The 17795-nt window shown below is 40.5% G+C and overlaps 1 protein-coding gene across 11 annotated transcripts in view; it reads left to right on the top strand.

Moving 5' to 3' along the window:
• Positions 1-11775: 11775 nt before the first annotated feature.
• LOC103718607 (pre-mRNA-processing protein 40A-like) overlaps positions 11776-17795 on the top strand; it is a 33235-nt gene continuing 27215 nt past the window's right edge. For 5 of the 11 annotated variants that reach the window (XR_003387806.4, XM_088723453.2, XM_008807508.6 and 2 more), the window contains exons 1-8: positions 11778-11962; positions 12423-12498; positions 14335-14397; positions 14540-14608; positions 14706-15038; positions 15151-15345; positions 15459-15535; positions 15753-15822. Coding sequence is in view for 10 of the 11 variants with exons in the window: in XM_088723453.2 (XP_088579579.2) it covers positions 14365-14397; positions 14540-14608; positions 14706-15038; positions 15151-15345; positions 15459-15535; positions 15753-15822 (777 nt within the window). In the remaining variant the exon portion in view is untranslated. Of the gene's footprint in view, positions 11963-12374; positions 12499-14334; positions 14398-14539; positions 14609-14705; positions 15039-15150; positions 15346-15458; positions 15536-15752; positions 15823-16004; positions 16143-16647; positions 16810-17795 lie in introns of those variants that run through there. The other 6 variants (XM_088723455.2, XM_017845586.5, XM_008807513.6 and 3 more) reach the window with 6 other exon arrangements.

Below are 17795 nucleotides of genomic sequence, written 5' to 3' on the forward strand. Positions count from 1 at the left end.
GAAGATCGCCCGACGGCCCAGCTGGACTTGTATAGGCTAAACCGGACTGTGCATGAAACCCCAAGAGTCTCAGGTTTAACCATTGGGTAAACCGGAAAGAAACCGTGATTTGATATTTGAGCTTGTGGTAATTTGATTTAGCGTGCTCCTAATTCAAATTTTGAAAAATTAATTAGTTTTAAATTTTTTGTCCAGCTTACCGATAGATTGACTGTATCTAGATTGTCGTCTTGTATTCCTATGGAGCCAAACCCTACACACGTTCAGGGGATTGTCACTTAAACATGATTTTGTTGTTCCATAGACATTTATCTCCACTCACCGACCTGTAAAATAGCCCTAACAATACAGTAAAGTAACAAAATGGAAAATTAAAAAAAAAATAAAGGGAAAAGTTGGGGAGGCATCGTATCAACAATTTATTGGTTGGAGAAGATTCAGATGAATATTTGAATTTAGGAAAGTCATCTTAGATTTACCTGTTGGGGGAAAAATAGATTGTCCCGAAACATGTAAACGTATCGCCGGCACATGATGACAGGCGCCCCGACAGCAATCCTCGGATGCGCCCGATCTCCAAGCGCTCGACCACGAGGCGTCCGACCTCATAGGCGCCCGACCTCGGATGCGCCCGACCTCGACATCCTCGACCTTAGAGCTCGAAGCCCTGCGGCCTTGCGGCCCCTGGTCTCGATCAAGCCAACCCCGACTGACCTCAATCCCGAGAAAGATCCGGTCAAAGGATGAAGCAAACTCCTTCATTCCGTCGGGAGCCAAGCCCCTCTCCTCCTCATCCGGGACCCAATCCCATAATCTTTGCTTGAACGACTGTCAGCAATTAATGCGCATGGCCTCCACGGATCTCCAGCTTACTCAAAATCTTAGGCCCTCCGCGGCAACCAGTTGATTCATTGAACTACGTCCGGTCACCCACAACAACTCATCGGCTTCAGTCTAGCCCTCCAGGCAATGCATTAATTCACGTGATCGTGCTCAATCATGACGGTAACTCATTTAATTCGTCCGGTCATATCACAGGTAACTCTTTACCCCTCCTATAAAAGGGGAACCTCTTCCTCTCGAAGGAGGATTCTAGTTTTTATACTCTGATATACATCTTATCTCTCTTTCTCCACTAAAGCCCCCCTCTGACTTAAGCATTGAAGGGTCGTCGCCGAAAGCCCCGGCCACCGACTTTTTGCAGGTCCCCGGAGGACGCAGCCCGCCGACGTACCACAAGCACTGGAGCTCCTCTTTCTCGGCCAGTGGTCACCTCTGGGTCCAATTTCCAGCAACAATAGGTGCTAGAGGAAGGGCCCGAGTCGTGATCATGAAGCTAAAAAGCAAAGGAGCCTCCAACGCCTTCCGTCACTGTGCACCAAGTTCCGGACACTCAGTCCGGAACTCACCACCAAGGCCTCTGGTGGATCCAGTTCCTCAAGTCTAACCGGAGCAGTTCGACATCCTAGTACAGTAAGTTCAAGCCTTTGCTGCCGCAGTCCAAGGCTTGCAACGTGTGGAGGCCCCTCCTATGCCGCCTCCACAGATTCAGGTTCAACCGGCCCTCCCTCCAGAGGAACCGGTTCTCCAAGGGCAGAATCCCCATGACTCCTCGAGGGTCAACAACGGAGGACAGCGAGGTTACCAGGACTCAACCCGGGCGTCTTCCCGAAGAGAACCACTAGGGAGACACCCAGACAGACGGCTGCAGCCCTCAGAGGCGGAATCAGCCTCAAGCGAACCAGCGCCGGAGCAGACCACCGTGGCAGTTTCCCAGGGCGGGAAACTCGACAGGAAGGTCGAGAAACTCGAGCGGCAGATCGAAGCCCTCCACAGCCAGAAGGCAAGGCGTGAGGGTGACTTTGAGTTGTCCACCAAGTCACCCTTCTCCTACGAGATTGAGGATGAACCGGTCCCACCATAGTTCAAGATGCCCAGGTAGAGCCCTACAACGGGACTACGGACCCCCTTGACTACCTGAAAAGCTACCGGGCCCTCATGGCATTGCAAGGGTCCTCGGAGGCCGTGCTCTGCAAGGCCTTCCCCGCAACACTCCGAGGGACAGCTCGGCTTTGGTTCTCTGGATTAAAGTTGAGCATTGTGTCCTCCTTCGAACAGCTCGGTATGCAACTCGCCACCAACTTTGCTGCCAGCCGACATCAGCGGCGTACGTCGGACTCCCTTCTCGACATCAAGCAAAAAGAGGAAGAGTCCCTCGAAGACTACATCGACCGCTTCACCGCCGCAACCTGGGAGGTTCGCGAGCTCGATCAGTCAACAGCCATGTCAGCGTTAAAGACAGGAGCTCGCTCCAAGAGGTTCCTCTTCTCCATTGAGAACAACTTTCCCGCCGACTTCACCGAAATGTTGGCCCGAGCTCGGAAGTATGCGAAGGCTATCACCTCCAGACGAAGTGCGACCGAGCAGGCCTCGAAGAAGCAGAAAAGGCGCCGCGAGGAAAGCGGCCGCCCGAGAAGTCGGTCCCCCCATCGAGAGAAGAATCTATCGCATCTGAGGAGTCCACCTCGTCAACAGGCGCAGCCTTGATCGAGATCCCTGCCCTGGCCGAGGTCTCCACCTCGGTAGTGGATCCCTCCGGAAAGGTACGAGAACTACACTCCACTCAACACACCCCGAGCGGAGATTCTTATGGAGATAGAAGGTCGGAACTACCTCCCACCCCCACCCCCGATGCGGGAATCAGAACTCCGGCGCCACTCCAGAAAATACTGTCGCTTCCACCGAGACCACGGCCACGACACAAATGAATGTCTTCGACTCCGAGACGAGATCGAAGCACTCATTCGCCGTGGGTTCCTCAATTGGTTCGTAGCGTTTAACTCGGCTCAGGCAACCCGTCTCGAGATACTTAGCTCCAACTGCATGAGAGGTACACCCTACTCGGCACGAATATCTTTCTATGCTTACTTGGTTATATTGCAGAATGATCAACGGACGAGGCCCGCCTCCCATATGTATCTCCGATAGAGCCCCGACTAGGTTCGGGATCCCCCGACCAAGGTTGGGATGCTTTGCTGAATCGACCATGAACCGAGTCTCAATCAATCTCGGAAGGCATCGCAGAGTCAACCGCGAGCCCAGGCTCTCTTGACCTTGCGCGCGATGTCCCGACCGAGCTCGGAATGCTCCGCATCGCCAATCTCCAGCTCGATCTCTGCCTACTTCAAATCTCTCCAAACAAAGGCCCGACCTAGTTCGAGACAGCCTGCAACAACGACCTCGAGCAGCCCGATGATCTTATCTTCCGGCCGGGCTCGGGGATGCCAAGTCACTGGCCACAGACTCAAGTTCCGCCTGATGGCGCCTCAACCAAGTTCGAGGTCAAAGAGCATGAAAGCCTCGACAGCAGCTCAACCTCGGCCTACGCTGCTATTGAGCCCGAACTCAAAGTTTTAACAAAGTTCTTCCGGAAGCCGAGCCCAAGGACTTAGCGAAATTTTCCCGGAGGAGGAGCCCAAAGGCCTAACAGGACTTCTTTGAAGCCCGAGCCCGAAGACTCGGCGAATTCTTCTGAAGTTTAGACCTAGAGCCTTGGCATAATCCCTGTGGGGGCTGAGCTTAAAGACTCAGCGAAGTCCATCAGAGCCCAGATCTAAAGACTTAGCCGAGCTCGAAGACTTGGCAAAATTCGCCAAGCGGGAGCTCAACTCAAGCAGCCAGGATAAAAGTTCATCAATTATGCAAATAGAAACAAATACAAATACACACGGAGTTTGAAAAGAAGATGCTTCATTGATTGAAAGCCCGAGGGTTAAGTACAAAATTAGGCTGCAGAGGCCTACTTCATTTACAAAAAAAAAAGAGAAGAAGGGAAGAAGCAAAGCCCTAGGGCATCTCGGAGGTAGCAGTGGTCTCGGCGTCAGCCTCAAGGTCGTCCATGACGATCACGTTTTCGGTGGGAGCTACCCCGAGGTCCTCCACTGGCCCATCTCCGCGAGAGTCTGCAGCCTCCTCGGACGGGGCCTCGCCAATAGCCTCGGAAACAACCTCGGGCACTTCTTCAGGGGCGTTCTCGGTAACTTCTTCGGGGAGAACTTTCTGAGTGGTCTGATCAGTCGCCTCGTCCCCTCGGGCCCCCATTAAAAGTGCCCCGGAGCATGCGGACCGGCGAAACAATTTAAAGCTGCCTGGCCCCACCAGCATAATAAAAGCAATTACTTCCTTTGCCCGAGCTCGTAAATGGCTCGAACTCGGAAGTCGGGGGTAGTGTTGGGAAAAAAATGGATTGCTCCGAAACACGTGAACGCATCGCCGGCACGTAATGACAGGCGCTCTGGCAGCAACCCTCGGATGTGCCCAATCTCCAGGCGTCCGACCACAAGGCGCCCGACCTCATAGGCGCCCAACCTCGGATGCGTTCGATCTCCAGGCGCCCGACCTCGGATGCGCCCGATCTCGAGGCGCCCGACCTCGGCATCCTCGACCTCAGAGCTCGAAGCCCTGCGGCCCTTGGTCTCGGTCATGCCAACCCCGACCGACCTCAATCCTGAGGAAGATCCGGTCAAAGGACGAAGCAAACTCTTTCACTTCGTCGGGACCCAAGCCCCTCTCCTCCTCATCTGGGACTCAATCCCGTGATCTCCGCCTGAACGACTGTCAGCAATTAATGCGCATGGCCTCCACGGATCTCTGGCTTACTCAAAATCTCAGGCCCTCCACGGCAACCAGTTGACTCACTTAACTACGTCCGGTCACCCATAACAACTCATCGGCTCTAGTCTAGCCCTCCACGGCAATGCATTAATTCACGTGATCGTGCTCAATCATGATGGTAACTCATTTAATTCGCTTGATCACATCACAGATAACCCTTTACCCCTTCAATAAAAGGGGAACCTCTTCCTCTCGAAGGAGGATTCTGATTTTTAGACTCTGATATACAGCTTATCTTTCTTTCTCTACTAAAGCCTCCCTATGACTTAAGCATCGGAGGGCCGGCGCTGGAAGCCCCGGCCACCGGCTTTTTGCAGGTCCCCCGAAGGACGCAGCCCACCGACGTACCACAAGAATCTGTTTTGCAAGTAGTATGCTTTTCATATTGCTCAGTGTAATGAAGATTTCGGAAGCATTTCTCATATGCCTGTGGATGAGAAGGAAAACAGAAATCAAAGTTATTATCTGTAACCATATAAGACCAGATGGAAGAAGTTTCACTCTGAAGCTTAACATGCTTCCATAAAATGGCAACCTCGTATACAAACAGAACCAATATCACCTATATTTTGCAGCAAAAATCATATAACGGTACATTACATTCTATCTTGTGTTTGTTTCGATGATTAACCAGCATACTCTATGCCTAATCATTTTTCTCCTTTAAGGCTTTAAAACATTGTGTTCTGTCTACATGTATATGTTCTGAAGAAACAGCAATCATCACTGAATATAGTCCTTATCTTGTCTTAGCTCATCAGACCTGGATATAAGTAATAGATGTCTTAAAGATGTTTCGGCAGTGCAGTCACAAAGATTAACTGCAGGTGCTTCTGTCGTAATGGTTGTAAGTCTTCTCCTCGTTTCAACCCCAAATTTTATACTTGTCAATGACTTTACATTCCCCTGGATTGTATTAATTAAACTTTTTGTCATATTGATTATTGAAATGCTACTCGATAATTGAATTAAGAAACTTAACCAAAACTTTTGGTGGATCATCATCTTAATGCACCTGAGATTTCAAAATATATGGTGTTATTGATATCTTCATATTTGATCTTTGACTTTGTGATGAAGTGTTTTCTGACCTAATCTTTATAATGCTACATGTTTGAATTTGTAGTCATCAATACGCTTCCGTGCTTCGGCATCAATAAGACTTATAAAAAGCTATTCCACATTCATGTTTAATGTTCAGCATGATTTATGGTGAACAACAACTAAAATGAAATAAGATCTGGGGTGAAAGCCAAAGGTAGAAATTTTGTACTAGCTCTTTCTATTGCTTTAGTGATATGACTACATGACAATTTTTATAAAGGAAAAAAAAAAAAAAATCAAAACCAACTTACTCTCTACCATCGATAAACTTATCATCATTGTAGCTATCTAATCTTATCCAAGATTCAACAATACTCTAGATATTTCTCGAATAATACTGCCAATTACAATTATAACAGGAAAGGACTATGTTGGTAGGTGTGAGATATTTGATTAGTCCTCCAACATCCTCCCTTAATCCAATTCCTTTGCCGACTAGATTCCAAGTAACTTGCGAAATTTGATGAAGGTTTAAGATATAATAGTTTTGTGAAAATATTTGCAACTTGATTTTTACTTGGACAGTATAGCAATTTGATTGTTTTTGATGTGTTCATAAATAAAACGTGGATGTCAATATGCTTGCATCATCCATGAAATAATGGGTTCTTTGCTATTGAAATTGCTGATCTATAATGGGTTCTTATTTTGAGGGAGGCACTGCCTTCTTTATTTTGCTTCTTGATTGTATCGAAGTTACCTCAACATTAAATGCAAGGGATTTCTATTCCTTTTTCGTACCCTTCTCACCCAAACTTTTTAGCCCTAGACCTCCCCTCACTGCTCTTTTCTTTCATTCGCAAGTCCAACAATGATCAATGATTTTTGATAATCTCGACATATCTTCATCTCTTATTGGATAAGAGAAAGATGTGTGCATTTCAACATCTTCCGCATTAGATCACCAAAATCAGGTAAGGAGTTAGGGTTTTTAAAAGGTACATTTCATTATTAAGATATCAGACTCTTTTGCCAAAAGAAGGGTTCTTGATCGTAGGACCTTGCTAAGTTCGTGTAGATTTGGTTTAGATGATTTGGCCAACCGGAAGGTTGACAATTCTAATTTTAATTTGTATATAAATTTTGGGAATTACTTCAAAGCATATTTTCTAGTTCATATATATTACCCTGAGATGTATTTTTTCCACAAAATAGCATATCTGGTTTAATATCTCAAAGAAACCAGTGTTGGTTTCAATCAATCTAAACACGCTATAATAAAAGGTGACTCGCCTTAAACTTGACATAAGCCAACCAAGTTCATCCCCATGCACGTCATCATATTAAAGAAATTGACGAAGACTGGTTTCATAAAATTCACAAGCAATCACGGTTAGGCTAAAATCACAATGCCCTGCCATGTCTCATCGCCATAAAATTAGTAACATAGTTAAATCATCTGTGTCCAAACTTATTTTCTTTAGCATTACAAGAATCCTTCCAATTTTTAATCTAGACTATTCCATGGCAATATCCTATTGCAATGAATGAACCCAAGTTCAATGTTGTTTATTGTAATATGCAGTATAATAAATTATACTAATCTATATAGGATTTAAATAATCGAAAAATTTAAAACCATTATTTTATAGCATGTAATTAATTAATACATGGAGAAATTCCTCAATTTCTGCTCCGAATTTTTAGATCCATCATTAAAAGAGACTTTAAGAATAGTATAGCTTTGTCATTCCTCTTTCAAATTGTACTCATCAATATTATTTTAAACATATAAGTTTTTCTACAACTTTTCTGATCTCAATAAGGATGCTGGAAACATCATCTTTTTGTATAAATAATATTCTTCTGATAAGTAATACACTATACATGAACTAAACTACATACTCAACCATTAGCAACTCCAAATTTCTCCTCAGTATATTTGAGTCTTGAACATGAGCATTCTCCAAGGGAACAAATAGCGAGTAATTTCTTAATAGCATCTACAAAAAATAGAAATAAACCGTATTCATAAGAAAATGAAATAATCAGTATCTAAAGAAAATGATACAAGATTAGTTACTATTACTACTATTGAGATAGATATGATTATCAAGTCAATTCACTATTTCATCATAATTTATGAAGTAAAATTTGTGCAAAGGTAGAGATATCCTACATTTTCATATCTTCTTCAATTTTATAGTCAATGAGAAAAGAATCTTTTTATCATTTTCATTAGATGATGCATTCCATTGGTACACACAAATTTTAAATTAGTTATCAAATATATCTGCCCTTCTTCCATAAGCATGTGAAACTCTTGCAAAATATTTTTCAGATTACATCATTAACCCGACAAATACGGTCCTCCTCAATACAGGTATAACAATCAATAATAAATTACTGAAATAATTTGCAACCCCATAATGATATATGACCTTCAGATGCTCGAATTGCAACCTATAGGCATAAAACTCCCCCATACTCCCTCACATCTATATTCATGATTATTAATTTATTTTTATAATATTACACTTATAAAATATAATATAATATATATTTTAATTTATTACAAATATATATTTAATATCATATATAACAAGTACATGTTTATAATTTAATTTTAACTCAAACTCAAGCCAATGCACGTACATAATTTGCTCCATAGCTTAAGTAACAGCTGTTACAATATCATAATAGCACCATGATATTTTGGACAAACATATATAATATTTTCAATATGATTTATTACATCGTGATATTATATTTTAAGAATAATTTTAAACTAAATAAAAAAATATATTTGCGCATTGCTCTATTTATATGCTAGTATATATCTAAAATAGAGGTTTGGTTTATGCTAAGCTCTCTATTATCCATGTGGATGCCCGTATTAATGATATCAATAATATAGTTTTTATTTTGGACAATAAATATGGCTCTTATATCTATTCGATTATTTATTCTATATTATAATTTATTATCTATTTTATTATCTAATATATATATACATGATATTGTATAAAAGTCAACCCTTTCAGCAAGGGTTGTGTTGCTGGAAATTGGACCCGGGGGCGACCGCGGACTAGGAGAAGGAGCTTTTCGGTGAGGGCGGCGGCAGATGACCGATGGATCTCGAACCAGGAGGTGGGGCTCTCCAGCACAGGCGGCGGCGAACGGCCGTCTCAGGCAGACCTGCAAGAAGCCTGAGCCGATGCTTAAGTCAGAGGGGTTTTGTGGGTGATTTTATGGAACAACAGAACAGTGTTTTCGTAGAGGAAGAGAGGTCGAGAGAGATAGATCCCCTCTGCCTCGCCAGTGCTCCCCCCTATTTATAGAAGGGGGTGTGGTGGTTACTCATTCTTGATTACGATTGCGCAGATCTCGAATTAAATAGGTTACCTTAGACGACGCGAGATTTCAGACTGGCTGGCGATCGGTTGAGATTGTGAGGATTCAAATATTGGCAACCGTTGCGGCGAAGACTGCGGGATTTGATCCCAGATATGGCGGACTTGATGACTCCTTTATACAGGCGTTACGACGTAGAGGTCGGCTTGGTTGTTGGTAGAGTTGGAGTTAGCCTCAGCTTTTGACTAGGTCTTTTTCGGCCTCGAGGTCAACTAGCCTCGCCCGGCCGAGACTAAGCTTGGCGAGGTCGTGCTCGTCGAGACCATGCGTGCCGAAGTCGTGCTCGTCGAGATCGTGCGTGCCGAAGTCGCGCTCGTCGAGACCGTGCTTGCCGCCAGATTTGGGCGTTCCGACCATATGCGTCGAGTAATCTACTTTTCTCCCCAATACTACCCCCCGACTTTCGAGCTCGAGGCGTCCTCGACCAGAGGTATTGTCTGCTTTGGGGAAGTGCGTATGTATCACGTAACGCGTTGGCAATATTTTTCTCACGGCTTTGTCCTTCTTAAAAGGGCCCTCTGGAAGGAAAGGGGCGGCCTCTTCTTATAAGGCATAATCCTTTCCGCTACTCTTTCAATGTGGGACTAAAGTTTCGGATCCCCCATCCGCCCCCCAACACTACCCCCTCAGTGGTCCTTCTAGCGCCATCTGTTAGAGCGGAAAGTAACTGCGTCCCGACCAGAGCTATTATCCGCTTTGGGGAAGTGCGTATGTATCGCGCAATGCGTTGGCAATATTCCCCTCACGGCTTTGTCCTTCTTAAAAGGGCCCTTTGGAAGGAAAGGGGCGGCCCCTCCTTATAAGGCACAATCCTTTCCGCTACTCTTCCAATGTGGGACTAAAGTTCTGAGTTCCCCATCCCCCCCCCCCCCCCCCCCAAAACAAGTTGTATACAATATTGCCAAGTGTACATAACAACCTCACCTATTAAATTATGATAAATTTTACCTCCAATCTTCATCTTCCTTAGCTTTTTATAATATTATAAATTATGATAAATTCCATTTGATTGGTTTTATATAAGACTAGTGAATGCTATTTATACCCTCCAAGTTGTTCATCTTCCTCATCTTTTAAATGATGATAATCCCACGTCCAACCTTTTCATCTTCCTCTGTTTTTATGATATTATGAGTAATAATAAATCCCATTTGATCGATTTTATATAAGACTCATGATAAATCTCATTTGAACGGTTTTATATAAGATAATAAGCAATGATAAATTGTTACATTAATGACATCTCAAATCCTATTTCAAATATGCAACTTCACCTATGAACATCTTAGACCCAATATTCCGCTTCAAGAAATTCTAGAATAGATAATACATAAGATCGGAAGAGATGACAAAGATAGCAAAATGAAAAGCAAATTCACAGGCTTATGATTTGACTTCAAGACCAAAGAAAAAAAAATATTTTTAATATAAATATATAATATCAAATTATAAAAATGTTGTTACACTAATTATTATTTATAATAAAAAAACTATTTTTTTTATAACTCAATCAAACTGATCAATATGCATAAATTCTGTATATATATAACAAAATAGAGGCTTTGCTTGTGCACAGCTCTCCATTTGCCAGTAGACACCTATATTAATAACATTACTCATACAACTTTTTATTTTTGATAATAAATAGGGATCTTATTTAATACAGTTTATAATAACATAATATTATCAATAAGAATCTTATTAGCTTATTAAACCATATTAAATAAATAACTTTCCATTAGTACTACTAAATTAATATAGAAAAAATGATATTATTAATAATTATATTTGCTTAATGTATGTTGATATTAATAAAAATATTTTTTATTAGTACTATATGTACCATATTCGTGTGAAGTAATTGGACTACACCAATATTTTATTAATTTTTATTGCATTTTTATAATCATAATCTTACTTAAAAGTGAAAGTACAACCATTAATGATCCTAGTGTATTGCATTTAAATATCCCTTATATGCATTTTTTTTATATTTTATTATATGCAGGTTGAATTTTGATCTTATTATTCTATTATTATTATATTATTTTACTATATTAATAGATATACATATATTATTAGAATTTTGAATGATGAGTTTATCATAATATTAATATCAAATATTTTTTTAGAAAATAATTAGGTTCTCATATCTGTTCTATTATATTCTATATCAGCTATCTATTCTATTATATCTATTCTAAGCTCTTCATTCGTCATATAAATATCCATATTAATTATTAGCAATATGTATTAATATGTTATTAGTATATTTCTTTATTTTAGATAATAAAGATCGCTCTTATATCCATTTCACTCTATTATTTATTTTATTATTATATCTATTTTATATTGTATTCGAAGAAAAATTGAGAAAAAAAAGAGAAAAAAAGTATTATTAAACGGGCAGCCTTAACATGCGGAGCTGCCAAGTGCCTCACATAGGCTACGAGACCTTGGGAATATCTCCCACTCTACAATCTAACCAGAATTTGGAACTCTCGCTCAATGACTGGTCAGAGTAGCTGCTCAGCACCGACCTCCCTGTGCAGCGCGGTAGCCGTAGGGTAAAGATCGAACGGCAAGGAACAGAAGGTAACGCACCCCCCCTGTATAAAATTCGGCAACTCGGTTACAGCTTTTTTCTTCCCACAATTCGCACCCCAGCGGCAGGCCATTTCTGTTTGCGTGGGGAGTGCGAGCTGAGCGACCGAGGAAGAGAGAGCGAGAAGAAGAGAAGGAGAAGGAGTGGACGAGAGCGAGAGAGTTCAAGTATTTTCTCTCCGGCATCGTCACAGCGTCGTCCCCTTTCGATTCCGAGCGAGTTCAGGTATTTCCCCCTTGTTCCCCTCTCTTCCCACCCCTCTTTCTCGATACCCGAACACGGGAGCCGGAACAACCCTAGAAAGTCTTGTTCCTTTCTTGAATGATCGTATTAAGGCTTCTTTGTGACTTCAGAGGCTTCTGGCGCAATTGCTAGTTTTCCTTTAAAATCCCTTTCCTTGGTTATTGCCTCCATATTTTCGATTGTCCGTCTGCTCGGGTTCTTCAAGATTACGTGCAATGTGGTTTGGGCCTTCAGATTAGATCAAGTGGCTTGTTTTCTGATACCCTCAGGCATCAAGCTCGGAGTTTTTTGCTCGCAGAATTGTTTTTAATGAGAAAGGGTCAGATAGGGTTCTTTCTTCATTTTTTGGTGCTTAATCTAAGTTTCCCCATGTGGTAGGGTTTAGGGATTTATTGATTTTGCATCAAAATTTGAACTTTGCACTTTTCTCCTGCCGCATCAGGGCAGAATTGTTATTGACTTCGGCACATCTCTGTGTACGGAGACTGTGAATGGCGGCGCCTTCCTCTGGGTGAAGGGTAAGCTATGTCCTTTAATCCTTTGCTTATTTGCATTGACATGGGAGTATGCGATTCTGATATTTTAATTCAAAAGTCTTGCCCTTTGTATGAAAAATTCAACGATCCATGTCTGATTTCGTTATCATTGTCATACATACTCATGCTAATGTTAAAGTAGTGAGCTAGACACCTTAACTCTCATCCCATAACTTAAAAAATAAAGTATTATGATCAAATAAACATTTTATCCTAGTGTTGGTACCAAAATTAAATATGGAGGACCACTAAAGTTTCAGCTGAAAAATTGGCCCTGATTACACACTCTAAGCAGGGATTTAGCTATTTAAAAAATATGAAGGCTTATGTGAGTTGGAACATGAATGTTACTGTAAGATGGGCATATCATAAACCATTTTCTTTTCTTTTCCTTCCCTAACACCTTGTTTTCCTGGTTTCTCTTAAAGCTTATATTGCAGTCAACTGCTTTTTTACTCATTTTTTTATTAAAGGAAAATTGAAAGCCATGCATGCCAAAAAAGTAGGAACATTGGTATGAACTGGAGGAGGTGAAGCTTAGTGGTTCAGATGTTCAGTATATAGAGAAGAGCTGGAGTGAGAACATTAGAATCCATGGTACATTATCAGTTCACAATAAAACAATGGGAGGCTTGTTCTCTAAAATTTTTATATTATAATCCTAGAATGGTTATTCCTTCAAAATTGTATCTTGGATCATTGGCTAATGCCATATTTATTAACAAGACTATCAAGATTATTTTGAGGGGGGCACGGCCTTGTTTGTTGTCTTGAAAGGTTTGAAATATTTTGAAAAACAAAGAATTATCTGTATATCGGAGATGTATCAATCTCCGCATATAAACAGGTGTACCTATTTATAATGAACATGGTGTGCAAGACTATTCCCAAAATTTTTGGCATATTAGGTGTTTAATTGGGTAGTTTTTTAGCTGCATTATGAATCATGAATGCATTTATGGACACCCTGAAAGACCCTTGTCTCTATTATCTGAAGACTGCAAGAGAGAAGTCTCTTTAAGCTGTATTTTATTCCCTAAGAGGGATTTTTGAATTTTATATATTTTAAATGTCCATCCCTGTCATGTCCTTAAATATCAGAAATCAGATAAAGGCACATGGATTTCTTGCTGTCCTTTATCGTATCGGTATCCAGTGTTACTTCTTATGCAATAGCTACACTCAAAAAATTATTTTGTTGAATGGTTTGATGGTGCTAAATGATAATTGCTTTAATTTGTTATCGAGTAGACGTGCCTGAGTAAATATCCCACATGAAAAGTTACATTGTAATGATTACTTTTTTGGTTTGAAAGGATTGTTTAAACAATATTTTTCTAGCAATGAGGTTTTAATGCAATGAGATCACGTACTGGTTAAATATTTATTGTTCACAGAGATTCTTAGTGTGTCATGTCACGAAGTTTGAGTAGGGAAGTTTATCAGGCCATTTAAAGCGAGGTCCTGGTAACATTCACAATGTCCTTGATGAGATTTTAATATCTTAATGTTGCTTGTGTGCTAGAACGTTGGCATGGTGTGGTTCAAATTAATCTATATGTAATTTCTCATTGTTCAATGTTAAGGAAATTGGAAAAGTTCAGGAGGAACCATAGCCAACTGAATGACTATGCATTTTGGTATGAACATAAAGAAAACTGAACTTATCTTACTACCAAATGCTGCCTCAAATGCATCTTTATTTTATTCTTTTTTAACTATTGAAAGTTTAATGAGGGATTTGGATCCTTGACTGCCTTTTTAATCCAATTCAGTTATTCATGTCTACTATTGATGTTAGTCTTACTGCTATTCTAGTGCTTGTTGCTGCTTAAATCTCTGTTACGAATGGCCAGCAATTCACAGTTTTCTGGGGTACAGGTAGCATATATAACTCTTTAATTCTCTTGCCATTTTAATGGTTTGCTGTCCTGTCAATCAAAATGAATTTACCCCCCTTTTCATTTGTTTGGTCTTTTTGCTGTTGCATGAACGTAATACTGTGTTATTTTATTTTGTAAAGCCCCTTAGGCCTGCAGTGGTCAGGTCCGCAGTTCCACCTCAAAATTTTGGTCCACCAATGCCTATGCAGGTGAGAATATATTTCTCTGCTGGAATTTCAGATATGTTGCTTTATGATCAATTCCCTTCATTATATCTAAAAGCATGCTATTATGTGGATGTTGTAGTTTGGACATGTGGTTCCAGCTCAACAAACACATCAGTTCATCCCAGCAGCCTCTCAGCAATTCCGACCTGTTGGGCAAGGTGTTCATGGTACAAATATTGGAATGCCTTCTGATCAAACTCAAATGCCCCATTTTTCTCAACCTGCACACCATTTACCTCCAAGATCAGGCCCAGCAGCACCACCATCTTCACAAGCAGTTCCAATGCCATATGTTCAGCCAAACAGGCCTATGACATCTGGGACACTGCAGCCCCAGCAAAATCCTCAGATGCCACACAATCATCTGCCTAATTTCGGTGGCGTAGGAATGCCTCTTTCTTCATCTTATACAGTAAGATCTCTCATATCCATATTCTTTAGTAGCTACTAACATTTTGTTCCTTTTTTCTTTTTTGCTTTCGTTAGCTTTGGTTATGTGATTTTGTGCTAATACATGACTGCAGTTTACGACGTCTTATGGCCAGCCACAACATACATTCAACACCCCATCCCAATATCAACCAGCATCTCAGATGCATGCACCTGTTATGCCTGCAGTCGGACAACCTTGGTCTACACACGGGACTCAGAATGTACCTCTTGTTACACATTTAGTGCAGGCTGCAGCACAATCTTCAGCTGCGGCAGGCACAGTTCCTGTGAGAAACTTCTGTACTTTTAATTACTTTGGATGAAAAAAGTTCGCTCCAACTTCATGTTGATCATGGAGCTTGCTTGTTCATATCTTTCTTTGTCCTTCTGAAAAATCCAGACAACAAATGCACAACCTAGCTCAGCTGAACAGGCCTCTTCTGATTGGCAAGTGCACACATCTGATGATGGAAAAAGGTATAGTTTTAATAGACATTTGTACTTCCATTGCGTTCTTTTCCTTCCTATGTTTTCAGATCTTGCATTCTTTTGCTCTTGGCTTTTGGTTTTGTTATAGGTGTAGGCAGTGCCTGATGTAATTTCTGCATCTTTCATTGGCTCATTTGATTTCCCCCCCTACTGTGTTGGACTATGTTTTCTTATTCTGATTCAGCTACAACATTTAATTATTTAGATATTATTACAATAAGAAGACCAGACAGTCTAGCTGGGAGAAGCCCTTTGAGTTGATGACACCTGTTGAGGTGAGTCATATTATTGGATGTCTACATGTAATGACTCTACTTCCTCTTCCTTTGCGGTCTTACTAGTGGTTGCCATTATGGTTCCTTTCACGAATGCTGACAGTTGTAACTGTACTGGTGTTGATCAAAATTGTTTTATGTGGATTCTCTGTTTCTTTGCATGTTCTTCTATTGGTCTGTAGATGTCTTTTGGCACGTCTGGAGCAAAAAACAACTGCTATATATGGTCATTATGAAGCAGGGTTTCAGTTTTCTCAAGGCAGGCAATGATTGCTAAATCCTTTCTTACATCAAGGGGCCCCCGTTTTGTAATTTTAGTGGTGGGTGCAATCTGTGATCTGTAGAAAACATGAAGTAACAAAACATGATGCATTTCCTCTGTATCTTTGGATAATTTGGAATGAAATTTTGTTGCTTTCAACTACTGTTAACCCTTAAGAGTTGTCATGTGCTGAACTACTGACTCAATGAAATCTTTAATTGACACCAACGATAGAAATTCCATAGAGTAGTTCTTCCATACTATTGTACCACAGGTTTTATATGATTTTGTTTTTTTAATTGTTGACTTTTTTTTTTGAAATTGTGGACTATGGTATTATCAATGTCGTATACCTGTTTTACATGATAGCATGGTTGCAAGCATTGGATACAGTAAATTCTCAAAATGCACATGCAACATGGCAGGCATATGATGATAACATGAATCTGTATGCTAATTACTATGATCTAGCCGATATGCATAATTATTTCAAAACGATTTGTTGCAGTATGATGAATGAATTGATTTCAATCATACTAAGTTTTTTCTATCATCTTAGATCTCACTTTCACTATCACATTCTAATTTACTTTGAATTGCATGGGCAAGATTGATACAGATGACAAACACAGTTATTGGGTAAAATGATGCTGGCTTGCTACAGATACTGAATCTTCTATCTTAAACTTTGGTGTTGCTAAATGCATTCATTACGATACAACATTGTGAGTTCTTTATTTATGTAAGCAGCATACCTGATGACAATCAAAGATTTAACTATGAGCATTAATTCTAGTCTTGTATAAATATCCAAATGCTGTGTAAAGTTTCTGCTGTTGATCATGAGCTGTGATTTCAGGACCCGTCAAGTGCTGTGGCACAGATGTCACAAGCATTTTGTCACTTGCTTATGATATATCTGAACTTGTTGGTTTGAACTCTATACTCTGCAAAGGGCACTCTTTTCATTTCTTCCCCTTCTATATGGAGCACACATTCACTTATTTCCATGATGAAATTATTTGTCCTATTTGGCTCATAACGGTGATCCATGTAATGTTGTAATTTGGATTTGCTCAATGTTGATTCATTTGACATCAATACTTTCTTAAGGTTGCTCACAGATGCATGATTTATATAGTCACAACTCACAAGAGAGGTACAATATGTTACATGGTGCATGTTCATTGCAATATTTCTTGTTCAGATTAAGTTACACTTTATTCATTATTCTATTTGTCTGTCACCGTTGAGATGCATTCTGCACATTTCTAGTTGAGGCTTTCTGTCTGCATTTTATTGTAAACAAGAGTATTTTCCACCATTGAGTAATGTTGCATTAAATTGTGTTACTTTGCATGCATAACATGTGGTTTCAAGTTTCAGCAAAATGTTAATTACTTGATAATGTGTGATGTTTTTAGTACAACCTCATGATCAAATTAATTGTTATATAACTAAGTTATATTTCTGCAAACTGCTTTGTGAAGCTTGGTACTATATTTATGGGTGCATTCTGGTTTATTTACTGCTTATTGTTGATGGTTACTATTATTATTGTTATCATCATCATCATGGTTATTGTTGTTGTTGTCATATATGGTTCCTCATTGTGAAACTCAGGCAGTCAAGTTGTTTCACTGAAGCTTTAACTCCAAATCCCATCAGAGAGACCGAATTATACATACATATATATATATATGTATATGTG

This window comes from Phoenix dactylifera, chromosome 6 (assembly GCF_051530095.1).
Source record: "Phoenix dactylifera cultivar Ajwa chromosome 6, Ajwa_hap1_PhDact_Kaust_v1.1, whole genome shotgun sequence".
Classification (NCBI taxonomy): Eukaryota; Viridiplantae; Streptophyta; class Magnoliopsida; order Arecales; family Arecaceae; genus Phoenix; species Phoenix dactylifera.